Below are 19318 nucleotides of genomic sequence, written 5' to 3' on the forward strand. Positions count from 1 at the left end.
AAGTTTACATTTCACAATTCTAACTTTTTTCCTCAGAATTGAGCATTATCCTGCGGCAGTAAGAAGCTTGCACAGACTGTCATAGATATTTAGTAAAGCGTGCGTCACCTGATTCTCTCGCTCTCTGCCGCTCGCAGCGCCTCCCTCAGCTGCAGGTTTGATTGGCTGAGAGCGTCCCTCTCTTTAGTGACATCACTGAGGGAGTGTCTCAGCTCCACCCCCTCTCTCCTATGCCCCTCCCCCGCGTCCCGTATCTGTCCCAGGTGTTTGTCCATCTCCAGCAGCTCTCGTCTGGCGGCGTCACGGCTCTCCTCGCTGGACGCCAGCAGCGCGCGACACTCCTCCAGCTGCAGGACAGACGCCGCAGTCACACACTGACTGATCAAACCCCGCTCTGATCATCACACACTCACCTCAGAGAGAGCCGTATCCGCTCGCGTCTGCTGCTCTGAGCAGGTCTCCTGCAGTCTGCGCAGCTCACGCCCCTGTGTCCCGGCGGCCTCCTGCAGACGACTGCGCAGCTCCTGCAGCTCTGTGTTTAGAGACGCAACCGCAGCCTAGAGATGCAAACCTCGGATCAGAACACACTCATCACCAACAGGACCTGCTTTACAAGATCATTAATATCACTATCAGACAAACTTAGTAGCTCTATCTTTTCTGATCCGGAAAACCAGACCATCAAAACCACCTAAAATCCCATAGACTTTCATTATACAATCAGCCTAATGGAGTATTTAAGCTAACTAGCGCTCTAGTAAACCTTAACAACTGAAGTAAACCACTTAATAAACCAGCTAAAACCAGCCTAAGCTAGTCATCCAGGTTGGTTTTAAAGTGGTTTTGGCCACATTTTAGCTCTTCAAACTGGAGATCTGCTGAGACTAGACAACCAGTCCAGGCTGGTTTTAGCTGGTTTTAACCAGATTTTGAAAAGGAAATCTGCTGTTTTAGCTGGATTTTTTCATTCATGTTAACAACATGCTAAATCATGTTAAAACATGCTAATCAAGCTAGAACAATGCTAGCAGCATGCTAATTATGTTAGAAACATATTAGCAACATGCCAGAAACATGTTAGAAATATGCTTACAACATGCTGATCATGCTAGAAACATGCTAGCAACATGCTAATCACGCTAACAACATCCAAGTAACTTCGTAATCATGCTAGAATCATGTTAGCAATTATTAACATAAGTTGATTATCATGCTAGAAACATGTTTATCATGCTAGCAACACAACAAGCTAATCATGTTAAAATCATGCTAATAATGCTCAAAACATGCTAGCAACAGGCTACTAACTAGCTAATCATGTTAAAAACATCCTAACAACATGCTAAAAATGCTAATCATGTTAGAATAATGTTAACAACATGCTAGTAACTTGTTAGTAATGTTAGAAACATGCTAATCATGCTAGAATCATGCTAGCAACATGTTAGTAACTTGTTAGTCATGTTAAAAACATGCTAGCAACATGCTAATCATGTTAAAATCATGTTAATAATGCTTAAAACATGCTTAGCATGTTAAAATCATGCTAATGATACTAAAAACATCCTAACAACATGCTAAAATATGCTAATGATGTTAGAATAATGTTTAAAACATGCTAATAATGCCTAATTGCTACTCATAGTAGCAACATTTTAAATCATGCTAACTCACGTTAAGTCATGCTATGCTAAATCATGCTAGCAGCATGTTTAAAGCATCCTAAATCATGCTAGAACGTGCTAACTATGCTGGAAACATGCGCTTGTTCCCACTCTGTCCCTAAATTCAATTTCACCAAAACCTAAAGCTTTTCAAAGTTATTTCAAACTTTCAGACGAGGTTTTCTCAAGCCGACATCTGCAAAGTTTCCTCATCTAGTCATCAGACAATTAGAGAGCGAAAACTTTTATTATAAATACAATTCAATTCAAGTTTATTTGTATTGCGCTCCTCATGATGCAAATCACTGCAATGCAGCTGTACAGAAAATGTAGGTCTCTACAATATATTTACTAGCTTATCATCGCTGTGGGTTTTTTTTACATTCTAAGGCCGTGTTCACACTTGGTGTCTTTTATGACCAGAAAAACTGACCAGGGCGCTTTTTTAACTACAAAAAAATCTGGCAGCGTTGCAGCGGAGGGCTATAACAACAGCTGCAACAGTAGCCTATGAGTGGAGCAGAAATGTGGAGAAAAGAGGAAGCTGACTCTTTACCTTTTTGACATTTTTGCTTTTTATTTGATAGGACAGTATTTAGACAGGAAGTGAAGAGAGAGAGGGTACAGGTCTGAGAGCCAGAACTCAAAAAAGGGACGCCCGAAGTGCAAAAAAAGCGATATAGTTACCGTAACAGTTGTAGTTATTTTTATCGTAACATTCACAGCTATGGTTATCGTTATAGTTACCGTAACAGTTATAGTTATTTTTATCGTAACATTCACAGCTATGGTTATCGTTATAGTTACCGTAACGGTTACAGTTATTTTTATCGTAACATTCACAGCTATGGTTATCGTTAGAGTTACCGTAACAGTTATAGTTATTTTATCGTAACATTCACAGCTATGGTTATCGTTATAGTTACCGTAACGGTTACAGTTATTTTTATCGTAACATTCACAGCTATGGTTATCGTTAGAGTTACCGTAACAGTTATAGTTATTGTTATCGTAACATTCACAGCTATGGTTATCGTTATAGTTAGCGTAACAGTTATAGTTATTGTTATCGTAACATTCACAGCTATGGTTATCGTTATAGTTAGCGTAACAGTTATAGTTATTGTTATCGTAACATTCACAGCTATGGTTATCGTTATAGTTACCGTAACGGTTACAGTTATTTTTATCGTAACATTCACAGCTATGGTTATCGTTAGAGTTACCGTAACTGTTATAGTTATTGTTATCGTAACATTCACAGCTATGGTTATCGTTATAGTTACCGTAACGGTTACAGTTATTTTTATCGTAACATTCACAGCTATGGTTATCGTTAGAGTTACCGTAACAGTTATAGTTATTGTTATCGTAACATTCACAGCTATGGTTATCGTTATAGTTAGCGTAACAGTTATAGTTATTGTTATCGTAACATTCACAGCTATGGTTATCGTTATAGTTAGCGTAACAGTTATAGTTATTGTTATCGTAACATTCACAGCTGTGGTTATCGTTATAGTTACCGTAACAGTTATAGTTATTTTTATCCTAATATTCACAGCTATGGTTTTAATAACGTTATAAAATGATAAAGTCGTTCAAATGAGCGTTAAAAAGTGTATGCTCCTACTGACCCGCTCTTGTTCTCTGAGGAGCGCCGTCTCTCGGTTGAGTCTGTCCGTCTCCAGCGCTGCAGTGCTCAGCTCCGCCTGTAGAGAGCTCACCTTCTCCGACAGAACCGCCTTCTCCGCCTCCTTCACGGACAGCGCCTGCAGACAGCATCAGACGGTCAGTAACGATCGACACAGACACACGTGAGCGACTGGAGCGAGTCTGACCTGCTGTTTGTCCGTCTCGGCCTGTAGCAGACTCTGGTCTCTGTCGCGCTGTAGTGTCCGCAGCTCCTCCTGAAGCTCCTCGCTCTCTCTCTCCAGACGGACCGTCTGCTCCTCCAGCTGTTCATGAACACGCCTCAGAGCCGCCTCCCGCTCCGCCTCCAGACTGCAGCGCAGCGCCTCCTGCGGGACACACGTGATATGACGTGACGTGTGCGTCTCAAACACGCGTCACATGACGAATACATGAGCGTTCAGATGACCTTCTGATTGGAGAGTCTCTCCAGCTCCTCCTGGTGGTCAGACAGAGCGCTGCGCAGACATCTCTGAGCCTCCTGTTGAGCGGCCGTCAGCGCGTCTCTCAGAGCCTCCTTCTCTTTCTCAATCTGAGACACAACCGTCTCTCTTTCGGCGCGCAGACGCTTCAGCTCCGCTAAACACAAACACACACACACACACAAACTAAATGTCACCATCAGGCTATTTTAAAATAAAAATAGATTAAAAAAGTTTGTCAAGACAGACATTAAAGTTGACTTGAGATCTGACCAAAACGTTTGAAAAAAGTTTTACAAGTTTTAAAGATTTTAAAAGTTTGACGGTTTTCAGTCTGACACAGATTAAAGTTTAAAGTAGTTTTAAAGATTAAAGGATGTTGTTAGCATGTTACTAGCATGTTTCTAGTATTAGCATGTTACTAGCATGTTTCTAGCATTAGCATGTTTCTAGCATTAGCATGTTGTTAGCTTGTTAACATTTTTAACATGATTAACATGTTTCTAGCAGGATTGCAAGTTACTAGTATGTTGATAACATAATTATAGCATGATTAGCATGTTACTAGCATGTTGTTAACATGATAAACATGGTACTAGCACAATTGTAACATGATTAACATGTTTTATCATGATTAGCATGTTAGTAGCATGTTGCTAACATCATAAACATTAAACACGATTGTAGCATGAATAACATGTTTCTAATATGATTAGCATGATACTAAAATTTTTCTAACATGATTAGCAAGTTACTAGCATGTTGCTAACGTGTTTCTAGCATGTTGTTAGCAATATTAGAACGTTGCCAGCATGATTAAAATGTTTCTAACATGATTACTATGTTGTCAGCATGATTCTAACATGATTACCAAGTTACTAGGATGTTAATAACATAATTATAGCATTATTAGCATGTTACTAGCATGCTTCTAGCATGATAAGCATGTCACTAGCTTGTTATTAACATGTTTTCAACATGATTAACATAGTTGATTCTAGTATGATTAGCATGATACTGTTACTAGCATGATTCTAGCATGTTTAACATGTTACTAACATGTTTTTTACATTATTAGCAAGTTACTAACATGTTACAAAACCTGTTTCTAACCTGATTAACAGGTTACTAGCATGTTGTTAGCATGATTAGCATGTTGCCAAGATGATTCAAATGTTACTAACATGATCATCAAGTTACTAGCAGGACTTTAGCATGATGACCATGTTAGTAGCATGTTGCTAGGATGTCGTTAGCATGATCAACATATTGCTAGTATGATTTAGATAGATGAGTTTGAATGAGTTTGAATGGGTTAGAAATAGTAGATAGAAGGGAAGCTTGATTGAGTCTCAAGGGATTTAAATTTTTAAATTTGAATTTTGTCAGTTGGAGTTTGAATAGTGTTGATCATTTGAACATTCCCTCAATGTAAGTCTATGGGATTTTTGGTGTTTGTGATAGTCTGGTTTACGAAAAGCGTAAGTCGGATCAGTTAGAAAAGATAGAGCAACTAACTTCAGACCAATCTGAAGGTCTGACCTGAGTTTAGTGGTTCTAGCTTGAAAGCTCCAGGTCTTTCTGTAGTCTGTGCTGTACCTGTGATGCTGTCAGAGCGCAGTCTGAGGTTCTGGTTGTCTGACTCCAGTTGTTCGCGTCGAGACTCCATCTGATTTATCTGCTGCTGCAGCTCGAACAGACTGGTCTCCAGATTCTCCCGCTCCGTCCTGCGCACGTTCACCGTTAATAAAACACACTAGCGTACAATAGTCATCAGTATCGGGACACATGGGTTCTCCGTCTCACCTGAAGGCGGCGAGCTCCTCTGTGAGGGCGGCGTTCTCTCGCTCTGACGCCGTCAGCTGAACCAGAAGCCCCGCCCTCTCTCGCACTAGCTCCGCCCGCCCACGCACCGCCTCCTCCAGAGCGCCGCTCTGCCTGTCTCCTTCACCGCGGAGAGAACCGAGCTCCGCCTCCAAACCGTTCACCTCACCAATCAGCTGTTTGATTGACAGAAGCGGTTTATGAGAAATGAGAGACAGACGAGGAGAGAGAGAGAGAGAGAGAGAGAGAGAGAGAGAGAGAGTCACCTGTGTGATTCTGTCCTGGAGTTTGGCTCTGTCTGCCTGCAGCGACTGAAGCTCCGCCTCCAGCCCCGCCCTGGCCATCTCAGACTCCTGCAGCGATTGGTGGAGAGCGAGACGGACAGAGTCCAGCTCCAGTCGCTCCTGCTCTGAGCGCACCAGCTCGTCTCTGATGGTCAGCTTCTCCTGCTCCGCTTCTCTTCTCTGAGACAGCAACACACTCTTCTCCTCCTCCAGCTGTCAATCATGCAGTCGCCAATAGCAACGTTTAGTTTAATGTTCAACGTAGCGGTTAAAGGTTTGCATGTGATTGAGTTTAGCACCTGGACGATGAGCGTGTTGAGGTCAGATTTGTCCTGCGCCAGACTCTCGTTAATGCCGCTCATCTTAGCCAGAGAATCTCTGAGTGACGACTCCTCTGAGTGAAGCTTAGTGAGCACTAGAGACAGCTCAGTGTGACTGCTCCCGCTCTGCACACAGCACACTACAGATGAAGGACGCACACTAGACAATATTTGGGGAAAAAATCAATTGCTTTTATTTTTGGACAAAAATTGCATTTAAAAAAAAAGTGTCAAGTTTGCTGACCATAAATTATATCAGTGTGACTATAAAACACAACAATATACAACAAAGTAGGTCAAAAGTTTAAGTTGACTTTAAAAACAGTTGTAAATGTTTGAAGTTTAAAAATAAACCTGGAGTAGATTAGATTGATACATGTTGATAACATGTTTCTAGCATGATTAGCACATTGCTAACTAGCGTGTTGCAAGCATGATTCTAACATGGTTTCCAGCATGATTAACGTGTGGCTAGCATGATTAGCATGTTGTTAGCATGATTGGTATGTATTTAACATATTGTTAACATGATTAACATGTTGCTAGCATGTTTCTAGCATGTTAACATTTTGTTAACATGTTTTAACTTAATTTGTATGTTGTTAACATGTTTCTATCAACATTAGCATTTTCTTAGAATGCTAGCATGTACTTAGCATGTTGTTAACATGTTTTGTAACGAACAACATGTTGTTAACATGTTTAACATGTTAAAGTTTCTAGAATGATTACCATGTTGTTAGCATTATTAGCATGCAGTTAGCATGTTGTTAACCATGTTTTTAACATTAGTTTCCAGATTGTCTAACATGATTAACATGTTGCTTACATGTTACTAGCATAAGTAACATAGTTAATGTGTTTCAAGCATGATTGCCATGTAGTTAACATGTTGCTAGAGTGTTTCTAGAATAGTTAACATGTTACTAGCATGACTGGTATGTAGTTAGCATATTGTTAACATGACTAACATGTTTAACATGTTTCTAAAATGGTTATCATGTAGTTAGCATTTTGCTAAGATGATTACCATGTCATTACCATGTTTATATCATGATTAGCATTTTGCTAGAATGCTAGTATGTACTTAGAATGTTGCTAACATGGCATGTTGTTAGCATGTTTCTGTAACAATTAGCATGTTAACATGTTTATAACATGCTGTTAGCTTGCTGTTAACATTTTTCTTACATGATTAACATGTTGTTAACCATGTTTCTAACATGATTAGTTTCTAGAATTTCTAGCATGATTAACATGTTGCTAGCATGACTGGTATGTAGTTAACATATTGTTAATATGACCAACATGTTTTTAACATGTTTCTAAAATGATTATGATGGTAGCATGTTTTCAACATGATCAGCATGTTGTCATCATTCTAGCATTATTTGTATGTTTCTAGCATGATTAGCATGTAGTTATGCTTGTTGCTAATGTGTTTCTGGTTTGATTAACATACTGTTAGCATGATTAGCATGTAGTTATCATATTGCTAACATGTTGTTAGCAAGATTAATATATAATTAGCATGTTTCTATCATGATTAGCATATTTTTTAACATGTTAACATGTTGCTAACATGTTTTTAAAGATTATCATGTTAACATGATTAACATATAGCTAGCATGTTGTTAGCATTATTTAACACACTGCTAAAACGCTGTTTTAAAACGAAAACGCACTTGTGTAACCAGGGCCTGAGTCTCAAGGGATTCTGGAAGTTTAAACTTGAATTTTGACAGTTGGAGTTTGAATTTTGTCAGTTGGAGTCTGAATTGTGTCAGTTGGAGTCTGAATTGTGTCAGTTGGAGTTTGAATTTTGTCAGTTGGAGTCTGAATTTTGTCAGTTGGAGTCTGAATTTTGTCGGTTGGAGTTTGAATTTTGACAGTTGGAGTTTGAATAGTGTTGGCTCATTTGAACATTCCCTCAATGTAAGTCTATGGGACTTTTATTACATAAGAACTCCAGGAGGAGTATTGTTCAGACATTTTAGTCTCATCAGAATAATTATAAAATAAGGTTAAGTAGCAGATGAGTAGGTTGGCTTTTCTCAATATATAACAGTGTGTGTGTCTGACCCTGTTAAGCGCGTCGCTCAGCTGTCTGTTCTCGGCCTCCATCAGCTGTCGGTCTGTGGCCCCCTGCTGGAGAGACTCCCTCAGCGCCGTCAGTTCAGCACGCAGTGAAGACGCACGCCGCTCTGACTCCTCCCACAGCTGCTGACTGACACACACACACACACACACACACACACACATCAGAAACACGTCTCACTGGCGCATCATTCAAACACAATCACGTCAGACTCACATTCTGTCGGTCTCGGCTCGTGCTCGCTCTCTCTCCAGCGCGGCGGCGTCTCTCTCCTCTCGCTCGTGTTCACGCTCTCTCTGCGCAGACGTGACGGCCAGCTGCAGCCTGTCGCACTCCAACTGCAGCAGCTGCACCTGCGTCTGCGCCGCCTGCGCAGCTTTATCCACCACATCTTTCTCACTGACAGAGAGAGAAAGACAGGTTCACTCACTGGTCACATGACTCGGTGTGATCGACAGGCCTTGTGACGTGTTTTACCTGCTCTGTGCGTCTCTCTCCTGTCTCAGTCGGTCTCGATCTCTCACAGCGGTCTCTCTCTCCCGCTGAGCGTCGTCTCTCTCTGCCTGCAGCGTCTGTAAGCGGAGCTCCGCCTCTCGTCTGCTTGACTCCGCCTCCCCCTGCTGTCTGCGCAGCTGCTGCACTGAAGACTGAGCAGACTGCAGACGCTCACGCAGCTCCTGCAAACAACACACACTCAGGAGTCAGTCTATCAGTGTGTGTGTGTGTGTGTGTGTGTGTGTGAGAGAGAGTGTGTGTGTGTGTGTGTGTGTGTGTGTGAGAGAGAGTGTGTGTGTGTGTGTACCTGTAGCTGGATCTGTCTGCTGGTCAGAGTGGAGCGCAGTGCAGACAGACAGCTGTCAGGGATGATGGCTGATGAAGACGATGATGAAGATGAAGAGCGCAGCAGAGGAAGCAGAGACTCCTCAGTGTTTCCGTCCACACCGTCACTGTCAGACAACACCAGCTACACAAACACACAACAATCAGGGTTTGTGCTTCAACTACTTGAATTTGACTTTTTTGAAAACCCAAGAGTTGCTGGAAAAGTGCTTGAATTATTGAAAGGCATTTATAAAATAAGTACATATCTGTTCATGCCAAATTCACCTAATTCAAAAAACATACTTTTTTTGCTTATTTCAGGTAACGTCATAAAAAATAGCAAGCTAAGCCAGTAGCAGTACTAAATGGTAAACCATTAAAAATAAAGAGCAGATGAACCGAATCAATTGAGTGAGTCATTTATGATGGAACCGCTTCGATTGATTCAAACTTGTGACTTTGATCATTTATTTGAAGCGATTCACTAGAAAAGGACCATTTTCGAATTTTGACATCACTTGTAATGATTTTCAAAAGCACAAATCATTTGATTTAGATTGGAATGGGTTTGTGAATCATTTTGCAAATTCAATGATTCAAAATTCAATGATTCACAATCCGCTCTCTGAGTCCTGATCTGAAGTGATTTTGCGAATAATTACTGCGCAGTTTGGGACATCGGAGCGTAGATTGTGAATCATTTGATTCAGTTCGGATCTTCTATGATTTAGATCGGAACATGTTTGTGAATCATTTTGCAAATTGAATGATTCCTGTCCTGATCTGAAATGATGGTTTGGTATCATTCCTTAGATCGGGACTTTGTGTGCATTTTACGAATCGTAAGTGTGTATGAACAGTGTGTGTGTGTGTGTGTGTGTGTGTGTGTGTGTGTGTGTGTGTGTGTGTGTGTGTGTGTGTGTGTGTGTGTGTGTGTGTGTGTGGTACCTGTGTGATGTCTCGGAGTGTGTTCTGCAGAGCTGCAGTGTGTTTCTTCAGTGAATGGACCTCTGTCTCCTCCAGACTCCTCTGATCCTGACGACACACACATCAGGTGTTGCTATGTCTGACCTGTGATTGGCTGCTTTACTTGGTTCTTCACCAGCAGATATTAGAATGTGAACCAGACAACTGTTAAACAGAGGTGTGTGTGTACCTGCAGTTTCCTGTTGAGCGCTGTGACTTCCTGTTCTCTGTCCTCCACACGAGCTTTGAGACGCTCCAGCTCTCTCACTGCGTCCCCCAACCTGACAAACACACGTTTGAAACTATTTCAGAAACTTTGACCAACACTTACAACACTCCAGACACAAACTAATGATGGATGACTAGTCCAGTACTGAGTTCATGCCATAATAGACTAATACAACCACATGCAACTATCATTTCTCAAATAATTATTACAGTATATACTGATAAATGGAAGATTGAGTTGAATGGTATGAGATGACTGGATGCTTTCAGCTGATTTCCTGTTGAACTGTCAGCAACTGAACTGCAGCTCAAACTATTTCAAATATAGTGAATTAAGCTACAAACTCCATCATAATGAACAATGTGAACATCTGACATGTATGTTAAGCTGCAGCTCGTCATATTAATGGAGTGTTTGACTCGTTAGCAGTAAACTAACTGGGGAAAATTGGAAAATTGGAACTTTAAAGCGGATTAACAAATCTTTTGATTCAATTTCGGAACTTCGGTGTGTTTCGCGAATCATTTGATTAATTTCGGAACTTCGGTGTGTTTTTCGCGAATCATTTGATTAATTTCGGAACTTCGGTGTGTTTCGCGAATCATTTGATTAATTTCGGAACTTCGGTGTGTTTTTCGCGAATCATTTGATTAATTTTGAAACTTCGGCGTGTTTCACGAATCATTTGATTAATTTCAGAACTTTGGTGTGTTTCACGAATCATTTGATTAATTTCAGAACTTTGGTGTGTTTCACGAATCATTTGATTAATTTCGGAACTTTGGTGTGTTTCACGAATCATTTGATTAATTTCGGAACTTCGGTGTGTTTCACGAATCATTTGATTAATTTCGGAACTTTGGTGTGTTTCACGAATCATTTGATTAATTTCGGAACTTCGGTGTGTTTCACGAATCATTTGATTAATTTCGGAACTTCGGTGTGTTTCACGAATCATTTGATTAATTTCGGAACTTTGGTGTGTTTCACGAATCATTTGATTAATTTTGAAACTTCGGTGTGTTTCACGAATCATTTGATTAATTTTGAAACTTCGGCGTGTTTCACGAATCATTTGATTAATTTTGAAACTTCGGCGTGTTTCACGAATCATTTGATTAATTTCGGAACTTCGGTGTGTTTCACGAATCATTTGATTAATTTTGAAACTTCGGCGTGTTTCACGAATCATTTGATTAATTTTGAAACTTCGGTGTGTTTCACGAATCATTTGATTAATTTCAGAACTTCGGTGTGTTTCACGAATCATTTGATTAATTTTGAAACTTCGGCGTGTTTCACGAATCATTTGATTAATTTCGGAACTTTGGTGTGTTTCACAAATCATTTGATTAATTTTGAAACTTCGGTGTGTTTCACGAATCATTTGATTAATTTCGGAACTTCGGTGTGTTTCACGAATCATTTGATTAATTTCGGAACTTCGGCGTGTTTCACGAATGATTTGATTAATTTCGGAACTTCGGCGTGTTTCACGAATCATTTGATTAATTTCGGAACTTCGGCGTGTTTCACGAATCATTTGATTAATTTCGGAACTTCGGTGTGGTTCACGAATCATTTGATTAATTTCGGAACTTCGGCGTGTTTCACGAATCATTTGATTAATTTCGGAACTTCGGCGTGTTTCGCGAATCATTTGATTAATTTCGGAACTTCAGTGTGTTTCGCGAATCATTTGATTCATTTCGGAACTTCGGCGTGTTTCACGAATCATTTGATTAATTTCAGAACTTAGGTGTGGTTCGCAAATCATTTGATTCAATTTGGGACTTCGGTGTGTTTCACGAATCATTTGATTAATTTCGGAACTTCGGTGTGTTTTGTGAATCATTTGATTAATTTCAGAACTTCGGTATGTTTCACGAATCATTTGATTCAATTTGGGACTTCGGTGTGTTTCACGAATCATTTGATTAATTTCAGAACTTCGGTGTGTTTCACAAATCATTTGATTAATTTCGGAACTTCAGTGTGTTTCACGAATGATTTGATTAATTTCGGAACTTCGGTGTGTTTCACGAATCATTTGATTAATTTCGGAACTTCGGCGTGTTTCACGAATGATTTGATTAATTTCGGAACTTCGGCGTGTTTCACGAATCATTTGATTAATTTCGGAACTTCGGCGTGTTTCACGAATCATTTGATTAATTTCGGAACTTCGGCGTGTTTCGCGAATCATTTGATTAATTTCGGAACTTCAGTGTGTTTCGCGAATCATTTGATTCATTTCGGAACTTCGGCGTGTTTCACGAATCATTTGATTAATTTCAGAACTTAGGTGTGGTTCGCAAATCATTTGATTCAATTTGGGACTTCGGTGTGTTTCACGAATCATTTGATTAATTTCGGAACTTCGGTGTGTTTTGTGAATCATTTGATTAATTTCAGAACTTCGGTATGTTTCACGAATCATTTGATTCAATTTGGGACTTCGGTGTGTTTCACGAATCATTTGATTAATTTCAGAACTTCGGTATGTTTCACGAATCATTTGATTCAATTTGGGACTTCGGTGTGGTTCACGAATCATTTGATTAATTTCAGAACTTCGGTATGTTTCACGAATCATTTGATTCAATTTGGGACTTCGGTGTGGTTCACGAATCATTTGATTAATTTCAGAACTTCGGTATGTTTCACGAATCATTTGATTCAATTTGGGACTTCGGTGTGGTTCACGAATCATTTGATTAATTTCGGAACTTCGGTGTGTTTCACGAATCATTTGATTAATTTCAGAACTTAGGCGTGTTTCACGAATCATTTGATTAATTTCAGAACTTCGGTATGTTTCACGAATCATTTGATTCAATTTGGGACTTCGGTGTGGTTCACGAATCATTTGATTAATTTCGGAACTTCGGTATGTTTCACGAATCATTTGATTCAATTTGGGACTTCGGTGTGGTTCACGAATCATTTGATTAATTTCGGAACTTCGGCGTGTTTCACGAATCATTTGATTAATTTCAGAACTTCGGTATGTTTCACGAATCATTTGATTCAATTTGGGACTTCGGTGTGGTTCACGAATCATTTGATTAATTTCAGAACTTCGGTATGTTTCACGAATCATTTGATTCAATTTGGGACTTCGGTGTGGTTCACGAATCATTTGATTAATTTCAGAACTTCGGTATGTTTCACGAATCATTTGATTCAATTTGGGACTTCGGTGTGGTTCACGAATCATTTGATTAATTTCGGAACTTCGGTGTGTTTCACGAATCATTTGATTAATTTCAGAACTTAGGCGTGTTTCACGAATCATTTGATTAATTTCAGAACTTCGGTATGTTTCACGAATCATTTGATTCAATTTGGGACTTCGGTGTGGTTCACGAATCATTTGATTAATTTCGGAACTTCGGTATGTTTCACGAATCATTTGATTCAATTTGGGACTTCGGTGTGGTTCACGAATCATTTGATTAATTTCGGAACTTCGGTGTGTTTCACGAATGATTTGATTAATTTCGGAACTTCAGTGTGTTTCGCGAATCATTTGATTAATTTCGGAACTTCAGTGTGTTTCACGAATGATTTGATTAATTTCGGAACTTCGGCGTGTTTCACGAATCATTTGATTAATTTCGGAACTTCAGTGTGTTTCACGAATGATTTGATTAATTTCGGAACTTCGGCGTGTTTCACGAATCATTTGATTAATTTCGGAACTTCGGTGTGTTTCACGAATCATTTGATTAATTTCAGAACTTCGGTGTGTTTCGCGAATCATTTGATTCATTTCGGAACTTTGGTGTGTTTCGTGAATCATTTGATTCATTTCGGAACTTCGGTGTGTTTCACGAATGATTTGATTAATTTCGGAACTTCAGTGTGTTTCACGAATGATTTGATTAATTTCGGAACTTCGGTGTGTTTCACGAATCATTTGATTAATTTCGGAACTTCAGTGTGTTTCACGAATGATTTGATTAATTTCGGAACTTCGGTGTGTTTCGCGAATCATTTGATTAATTTCGGAACTTCAGTGTGTTTCACGAATGATTTGATTAATTTCGGAACTTCGGTGTGTTTCACGAATCATTTGATTAATTTCGGAACTTCGGCGTGTTTCACGAATGATTTGATTAATTTCGGAACTTCGGCGTGTTTCACGAATCATTTGATTAATTTCGGAACTTCGGCGTGTTTCACGAATCATTTGATTAATTTCGGAACTTCGGTGTGGTTCACGAATCATTTGATTAATTTCGGAACTTCGGCGTGTTTCACGAATCATTTGATTAATTTCGGAACTTCGGCGTGTTTCGCGAATCATTTGATTAATTTCGGAACTTCAGTGTGTTTCGCGAATCATTTGATTCATTTCGGAACTTTGGCGTGTTTCACGAATCATTTGATTAATTTCAGAACTTAGGTGTGGTTCGCAAATCATTTGATTCAATTTGGGACTTCGGTGTGTTTCACGAATCATTTGATTAATTTCGGAACTTCGGTGTGTTTTGTGAATCATTTGATTAATTTCAGAACTTCGGTATGTTTCACGAATCATTTGATTCAATTTGGGACTTCGGTGTGTTTCACGAATCATTTGATTAATTTCAGAACTTCGGTGTGTTTCACAAATCATTTGATTAATTTCGGAACTTCAGTGTGTTTCACGAATGATTTGATTAATTTCGGAACTTCGGTGTGTTTCACGAATCATTTGATTAATTTCGGAACTTCGGCGTGTTTCACGAATGATTTGATTAATTTCGGAACTTCGGCGTGTTTCACGAATCATTTGATTAATTTCGGAACTTCGGCGTGTTTCACGAATCATTTGATTAATTTCGGAACTTCGGCGTGTTTCGCGAATCATTTGATTAATTTCGGAACTTCAGTGTGTTTCGCGAATCATTTGATTCATTTCGGAACTTCGGCGTGTTTCACGAATCATTTGATTAATTTCAGAACTTAGGTGTGGTTCGCAAATCATTTGATTCAATTTGGGACTTCGGTGTGTTTCACGAATCATTTGATTAATTTCGGAACTTCGGTGTGTTTTGTGAATCATTTGATTAATTTCAGAACTTCGGTATGTTTCACGAATCATTTGATTCAATTTGGGACTTCGGTGTGTTTCACGAATCATTTGATTAATTTCAGAACTTCGGTATGTTTCACGAATCATTTGATTCAATTTGGGACTTCGGTGTGGTTCACGAATCATTTGATTAATTTCAGAACTTCGGTATGTTTCACGAATCATTTGATTCAATTTGGGACTTCGGTGTGGTTCACGAATCATTTGATTAATTTCAGAACTTCGGTATGTTTCACGAATCATTTGATTCAATTTGGGACTTCGGTGTGGTTCACGAATCATTTGATTAATTTCGGAACTTCGGTGTGTTTCACGAATCATTTGATTAATTTCAGAACTTAGGCGTGTTTCACGAATCATTTGATTAATTTCAGAACTTCGGTATGTTTCACGAATCATCTGATTCAATTTGGGACTTCGGTGTGGTTCACGAATCATTTGATTAATTTCGGAACTTCGGTATGTTTCACGAATCATTTGATTCAATTTGGGACTTCGGTGTGGTTCACGAATCATTTGATTAATTTCGGAACTTCGGCGTGTTTCACGAATCATTTGATTAATTTCAGAACTTCGGTATGTTTCACGAATCATTTGATTCAATTTGGGACTTCGGTGTGGTTCACGAATCATTTGATTAATTTCAGAACTTCGGTATGTTTCACGAATCATTTGATTCAATTTGGGACTTCGGTGTGGTTCACGAATCATTTGATTAATTTCAGAACTTCGGTATGTTTCACGAATCATTTGATTCAATTTGGGACTTCGGTGTGGTTCACGAATCATTTGATTAATTTCGGAACTTCGGTGTGTTTCACGAATCATTTGATTAATTTCAGAACTTAGGCGTGTTTCACGAATCATTTGATTAATTTCAGAACTTCGGTATGTTTCACGAATCATTTGATTCAATTTGGGACTTCGGTGTGGTTCACGAATCATTTGATTAATTTCGGAACTTCGGTATGTTTCACAAATCATTTGATTCAATTTGGGACTTCGGTATGTTTCATGAATCATTTGATTCAATTTGGGACTTCGGTATGTTTCACGAATCATTTGATTAATTTCAGAACTTAGGCGTGTTTCACGAATCATTTGATTAATTTCGGAACTTCGGTATGTTTCGCGAATCATTTGATTAATTTCAGGAATTCGGTGCGGTTCGCGAATCATTTGATTCATTTCGGAACTTCGGTATGTTTCACGAATCATTTGATTAATTTCAGGAATTCGGTATGTTTCGCGAATCATTTGATTAATTTCAGGAATTCGGTATGTTTCACGAATCATTTGATTAATTTCAGGAATTCGGTATGTTTCGCGAATCATTTGATTAATTTCAGGAATTTCGGTATGTTTCGCGAATCATTTGATTAATTTCGGAACTTCGGCGTGTTTCACGAATCATTTGATTAATTTCGGAACTTCGGCGTGTTTCACGAATCATTTGATTAATTTCAGGAATTCGGTGCGGTTCGCGAATCATTTGATTAATTTCGGAACTTCGGTATGTTTCACGAATCATTTGATTAATTTCGGAACTTCGGTATGTTTCACGAATCATTTGATTAATTTCGGAACTTCGGCGTGTTTCACAAATCATTTGATTAATTTTGGAACTTCGGTGTGTTTCACGAATCAATTGATGAATTTTGGAACTTCGGTGTGTTTCACGAATCAATTGATGAATTTTGGAACTTCGGTGTGTTTCACGAATCATTTGATTAATTTCGGAACTTCGGTGTGTTTCACGAATCATTTGATTAATTTCGGAACTTCGGTGTGTTTCACGAATCATTTGATTAATTTCGGAACTTCGGTGTGTTTCACGAATCAATTGATGAATTTTGGAACTTCGGTGTGTTTCACGAATCATTTGATTAATTTCGGAACTTCGGCGTGTTTCACGAATCATTTGATTAATTTCGGAACTTCGGTGTGTTTCACAAATAATTTGATTAATTTCGGAACTTCGGTGTGTTTCACAAATAATTTGATTAATTTCGGAACTTCGGTGTGTTTCACAAATAATTTGATTAATTTCGGAACTTCGGTGTGTTTCACGAATCATTTGATTAATTTCGGAACTTCGGTGTGTTTCACGAATCATTTGATTAATTTCGGAACTTCGGTGTGTTTCACGAATCATTTGATTAATTTCGGAACTTCGGTGTGGTTCACGAATCATTTGATTAATTTCGGAACTTCGGCGTGTTTCACGAATCATTTGATTAATTTCGGAACTTCGGCGTGTTTCACGAATCATTTGATTAATTTCGGAACTTCGGCGTGTTTCACGAATCATTTGATTAATTTCGGAACTTCGGTGTGTTTCACGAATCATTTGATTAATTTCGGAACTTCGGTGTGGTTCACGAATCATTTGATTAATTTCGGAACTTCGGCGTGTTTCACGAATCATTTGATTAATTTCGGAACTTCGGCGTGTTTCACAAATAATTTGATTCGTTTCTTAACTTCGGTGTGGTTCACAAATGATTTGATTCAATTTGGACAAACTCGTGAATCTGTTGTTCGACCTCTTCATAATTAAGATGAGAACTACAGTTTATAAAGTCAGACATTGCTTGTTATGATTCTCAAGAGTGTTGCATTGAGTAGAGATACTACAAATGTCTTCATTACTGATGTAGTTGTGCTCAGTAACGGACCGTGTGTTGAGCTCAGCTCTCTCCGAGTCGCTCTTGTTCTGCAGCGTCATCATCTCAGTCACAGTCTCTCTGAGCTGCTGCTCCAGCTGCATCCGCTGAGCCGTCTCTCTCTCCAGCAGCAGCGCAGACCCGTTCTCACGACTGCGCAGGCCTGCGCAGACGCTCACACACTGCAGCTGCACGCTCTGTGCTGTGCACGCCAGCTCATTACGCACCTCGCTTAGATCCCTGACGGACAGACAAACATGCTATCAGTGTCATCAGCGCCTCAGTTGTACCTCTGCATGCAGTGACGTGGTCTGACCTCTCTGTGGCGCTCTTCAGTTCACACACGTGTCTGCGGAAGCCCACCACTTGTCTCCAGAGCGCCAGCAGACGGTTGTGCTCGCTGCTGAAGTAACTGTGGAAAGACTGAACAAACGCACCGCGTCAAACTTATCACTTTTCAAATGCGTTTCAGCAATACAGATGGCCACACCCACCTCCTCCTCTCTCCTCCAATCAGACTCCCTCTGCTCTAACTCCTCCCTGGCTTTGGTCCAATCAGCCGTGAGTCTGCGGATGTCCTGGCTGAGCGCCTCATTGGCCAGTCCGGCTTGTTCCAGTTGCTCCCGCAGCATGGCGTTGACGGCGGACAGGCCGCTGCTCCTGTGCACACGCGAACACAAACACGTTTAGCACACGCTCACACGCTTTACAGTGCGCTAGAGTTAGCTCACCTCTGCTGTTCCTCCTCCAGCCGGATGAGGGCGCTCTCCAGCTCGCTGCTCGGCTCATCCTCGTCCCGCCGGTGGCCGTTACTGTCACACTGAGCCTGCAGCGACACACTTACTGAAATCACAATCCGATTACAAATTAGAAAAACTAAAATTCTGTTTACTCACGGTTGATCTTTCCAGCAGCGTCTGCTCGAGATCCGCACACTTCTTCTTGTACTGGAGAACCTGCGCAGACGCACACACAGATGAGTCCGGTCTGAGAGATTACAGGCGGAGCGAGTGTTAGATCTGGTGTTCGTACCTTGGCCTGTAGTTTCTGCACGAGCTGCGCTTGTCTCTGCTGCCCCTCCTGATACGCCGTGAGTTTGCGCTTGTACGCCGCCTGCTCCTCGTCCAGACGCCTGCGCAGATCTACGTTCTGCTGCGCCAGACTGCGAGACTCAGGAGAGTCGTGTCCCTCCTCGGCCGTGTCCAAACGCAGCGCCTGCTCCAGCTGCACACACCACACCATTACCGC

At 40.1% G+C, this 19318-nt stretch overlaps 1 protein-coding gene across 2 annotated transcripts in view; it reads right to left on the reverse strand.

The window, feature by feature from the left end:
* LOC141338987 (uncharacterized) overlaps positions 1–19318 on the reverse strand; it is a 37100-nt gene that overhangs the window by 13505 nt on the left and 4277 nt on the right. For both annotated transcript variants that reach the window (XM_073844600.1, XM_073844599.1), the window contains exons 4-24: positions 19103–19294; positions 18967–19026; positions 18802–18896; positions 18565–18730; positions 18387–18493; positions 18083–18310; positions 10283–10373; positions 10075–10161; positions 9107–9268; positions 8782–8981; positions 8521–8703; positions 8289–8433; positions 6186–6332; positions 5869–6099; positions 5585–5778; positions 5378–5505; positions 3766–3935; positions 3506–3685; positions 3302–3436; positions 414–557; positions 109–347 (exon numbers count right to left, since the gene is read on the reverse strand). In XM_073844600.1, coding sequence (XP_073700701.1) covers positions 109–347; positions 414–557; positions 3302–3436; positions 3506–3685; positions 3766–3935; positions 5378–5505; positions 5585–5778; positions 5869–6099; positions 6186–6332; positions 8289–8433; positions 8521–8703; positions 8782–8981; positions 9107–9268; positions 10075–10161; positions 10283–10373; positions 18083–18310; positions 18387–18493; positions 18565–18730; positions 18802–18896; positions 18967–19026; positions 19103–19294 — 3284 coding nt within the window. The remainder of the gene's footprint in view (positions 1–108; positions 348–413; positions 558–3301; positions 3437–3505; positions 3686–3765; positions 3936–5377; positions 5506–5584; positions 5779–5868; positions 6100–6185; positions 6333–8288; positions 8434–8520; positions 8704–8781; positions 8982–9106; positions 9269–10074; positions 10162–10282; positions 10374–18082; positions 18311–18386; positions 18494–18564; positions 18731–18801; positions 18897–18966; positions 19027–19102; positions 19295–19318) is intronic.

The sequence above is a fragment of the Garra rufa genome, chromosome 7, assembly GCF_049309525.1.
Source record: "Garra rufa chromosome 7, GarRuf1.0, whole genome shotgun sequence".
Taxonomy (NCBI): Eukaryota; Metazoa; Chordata; class Actinopteri; order Cypriniformes; family Cyprinidae; genus Garra; species Garra rufa.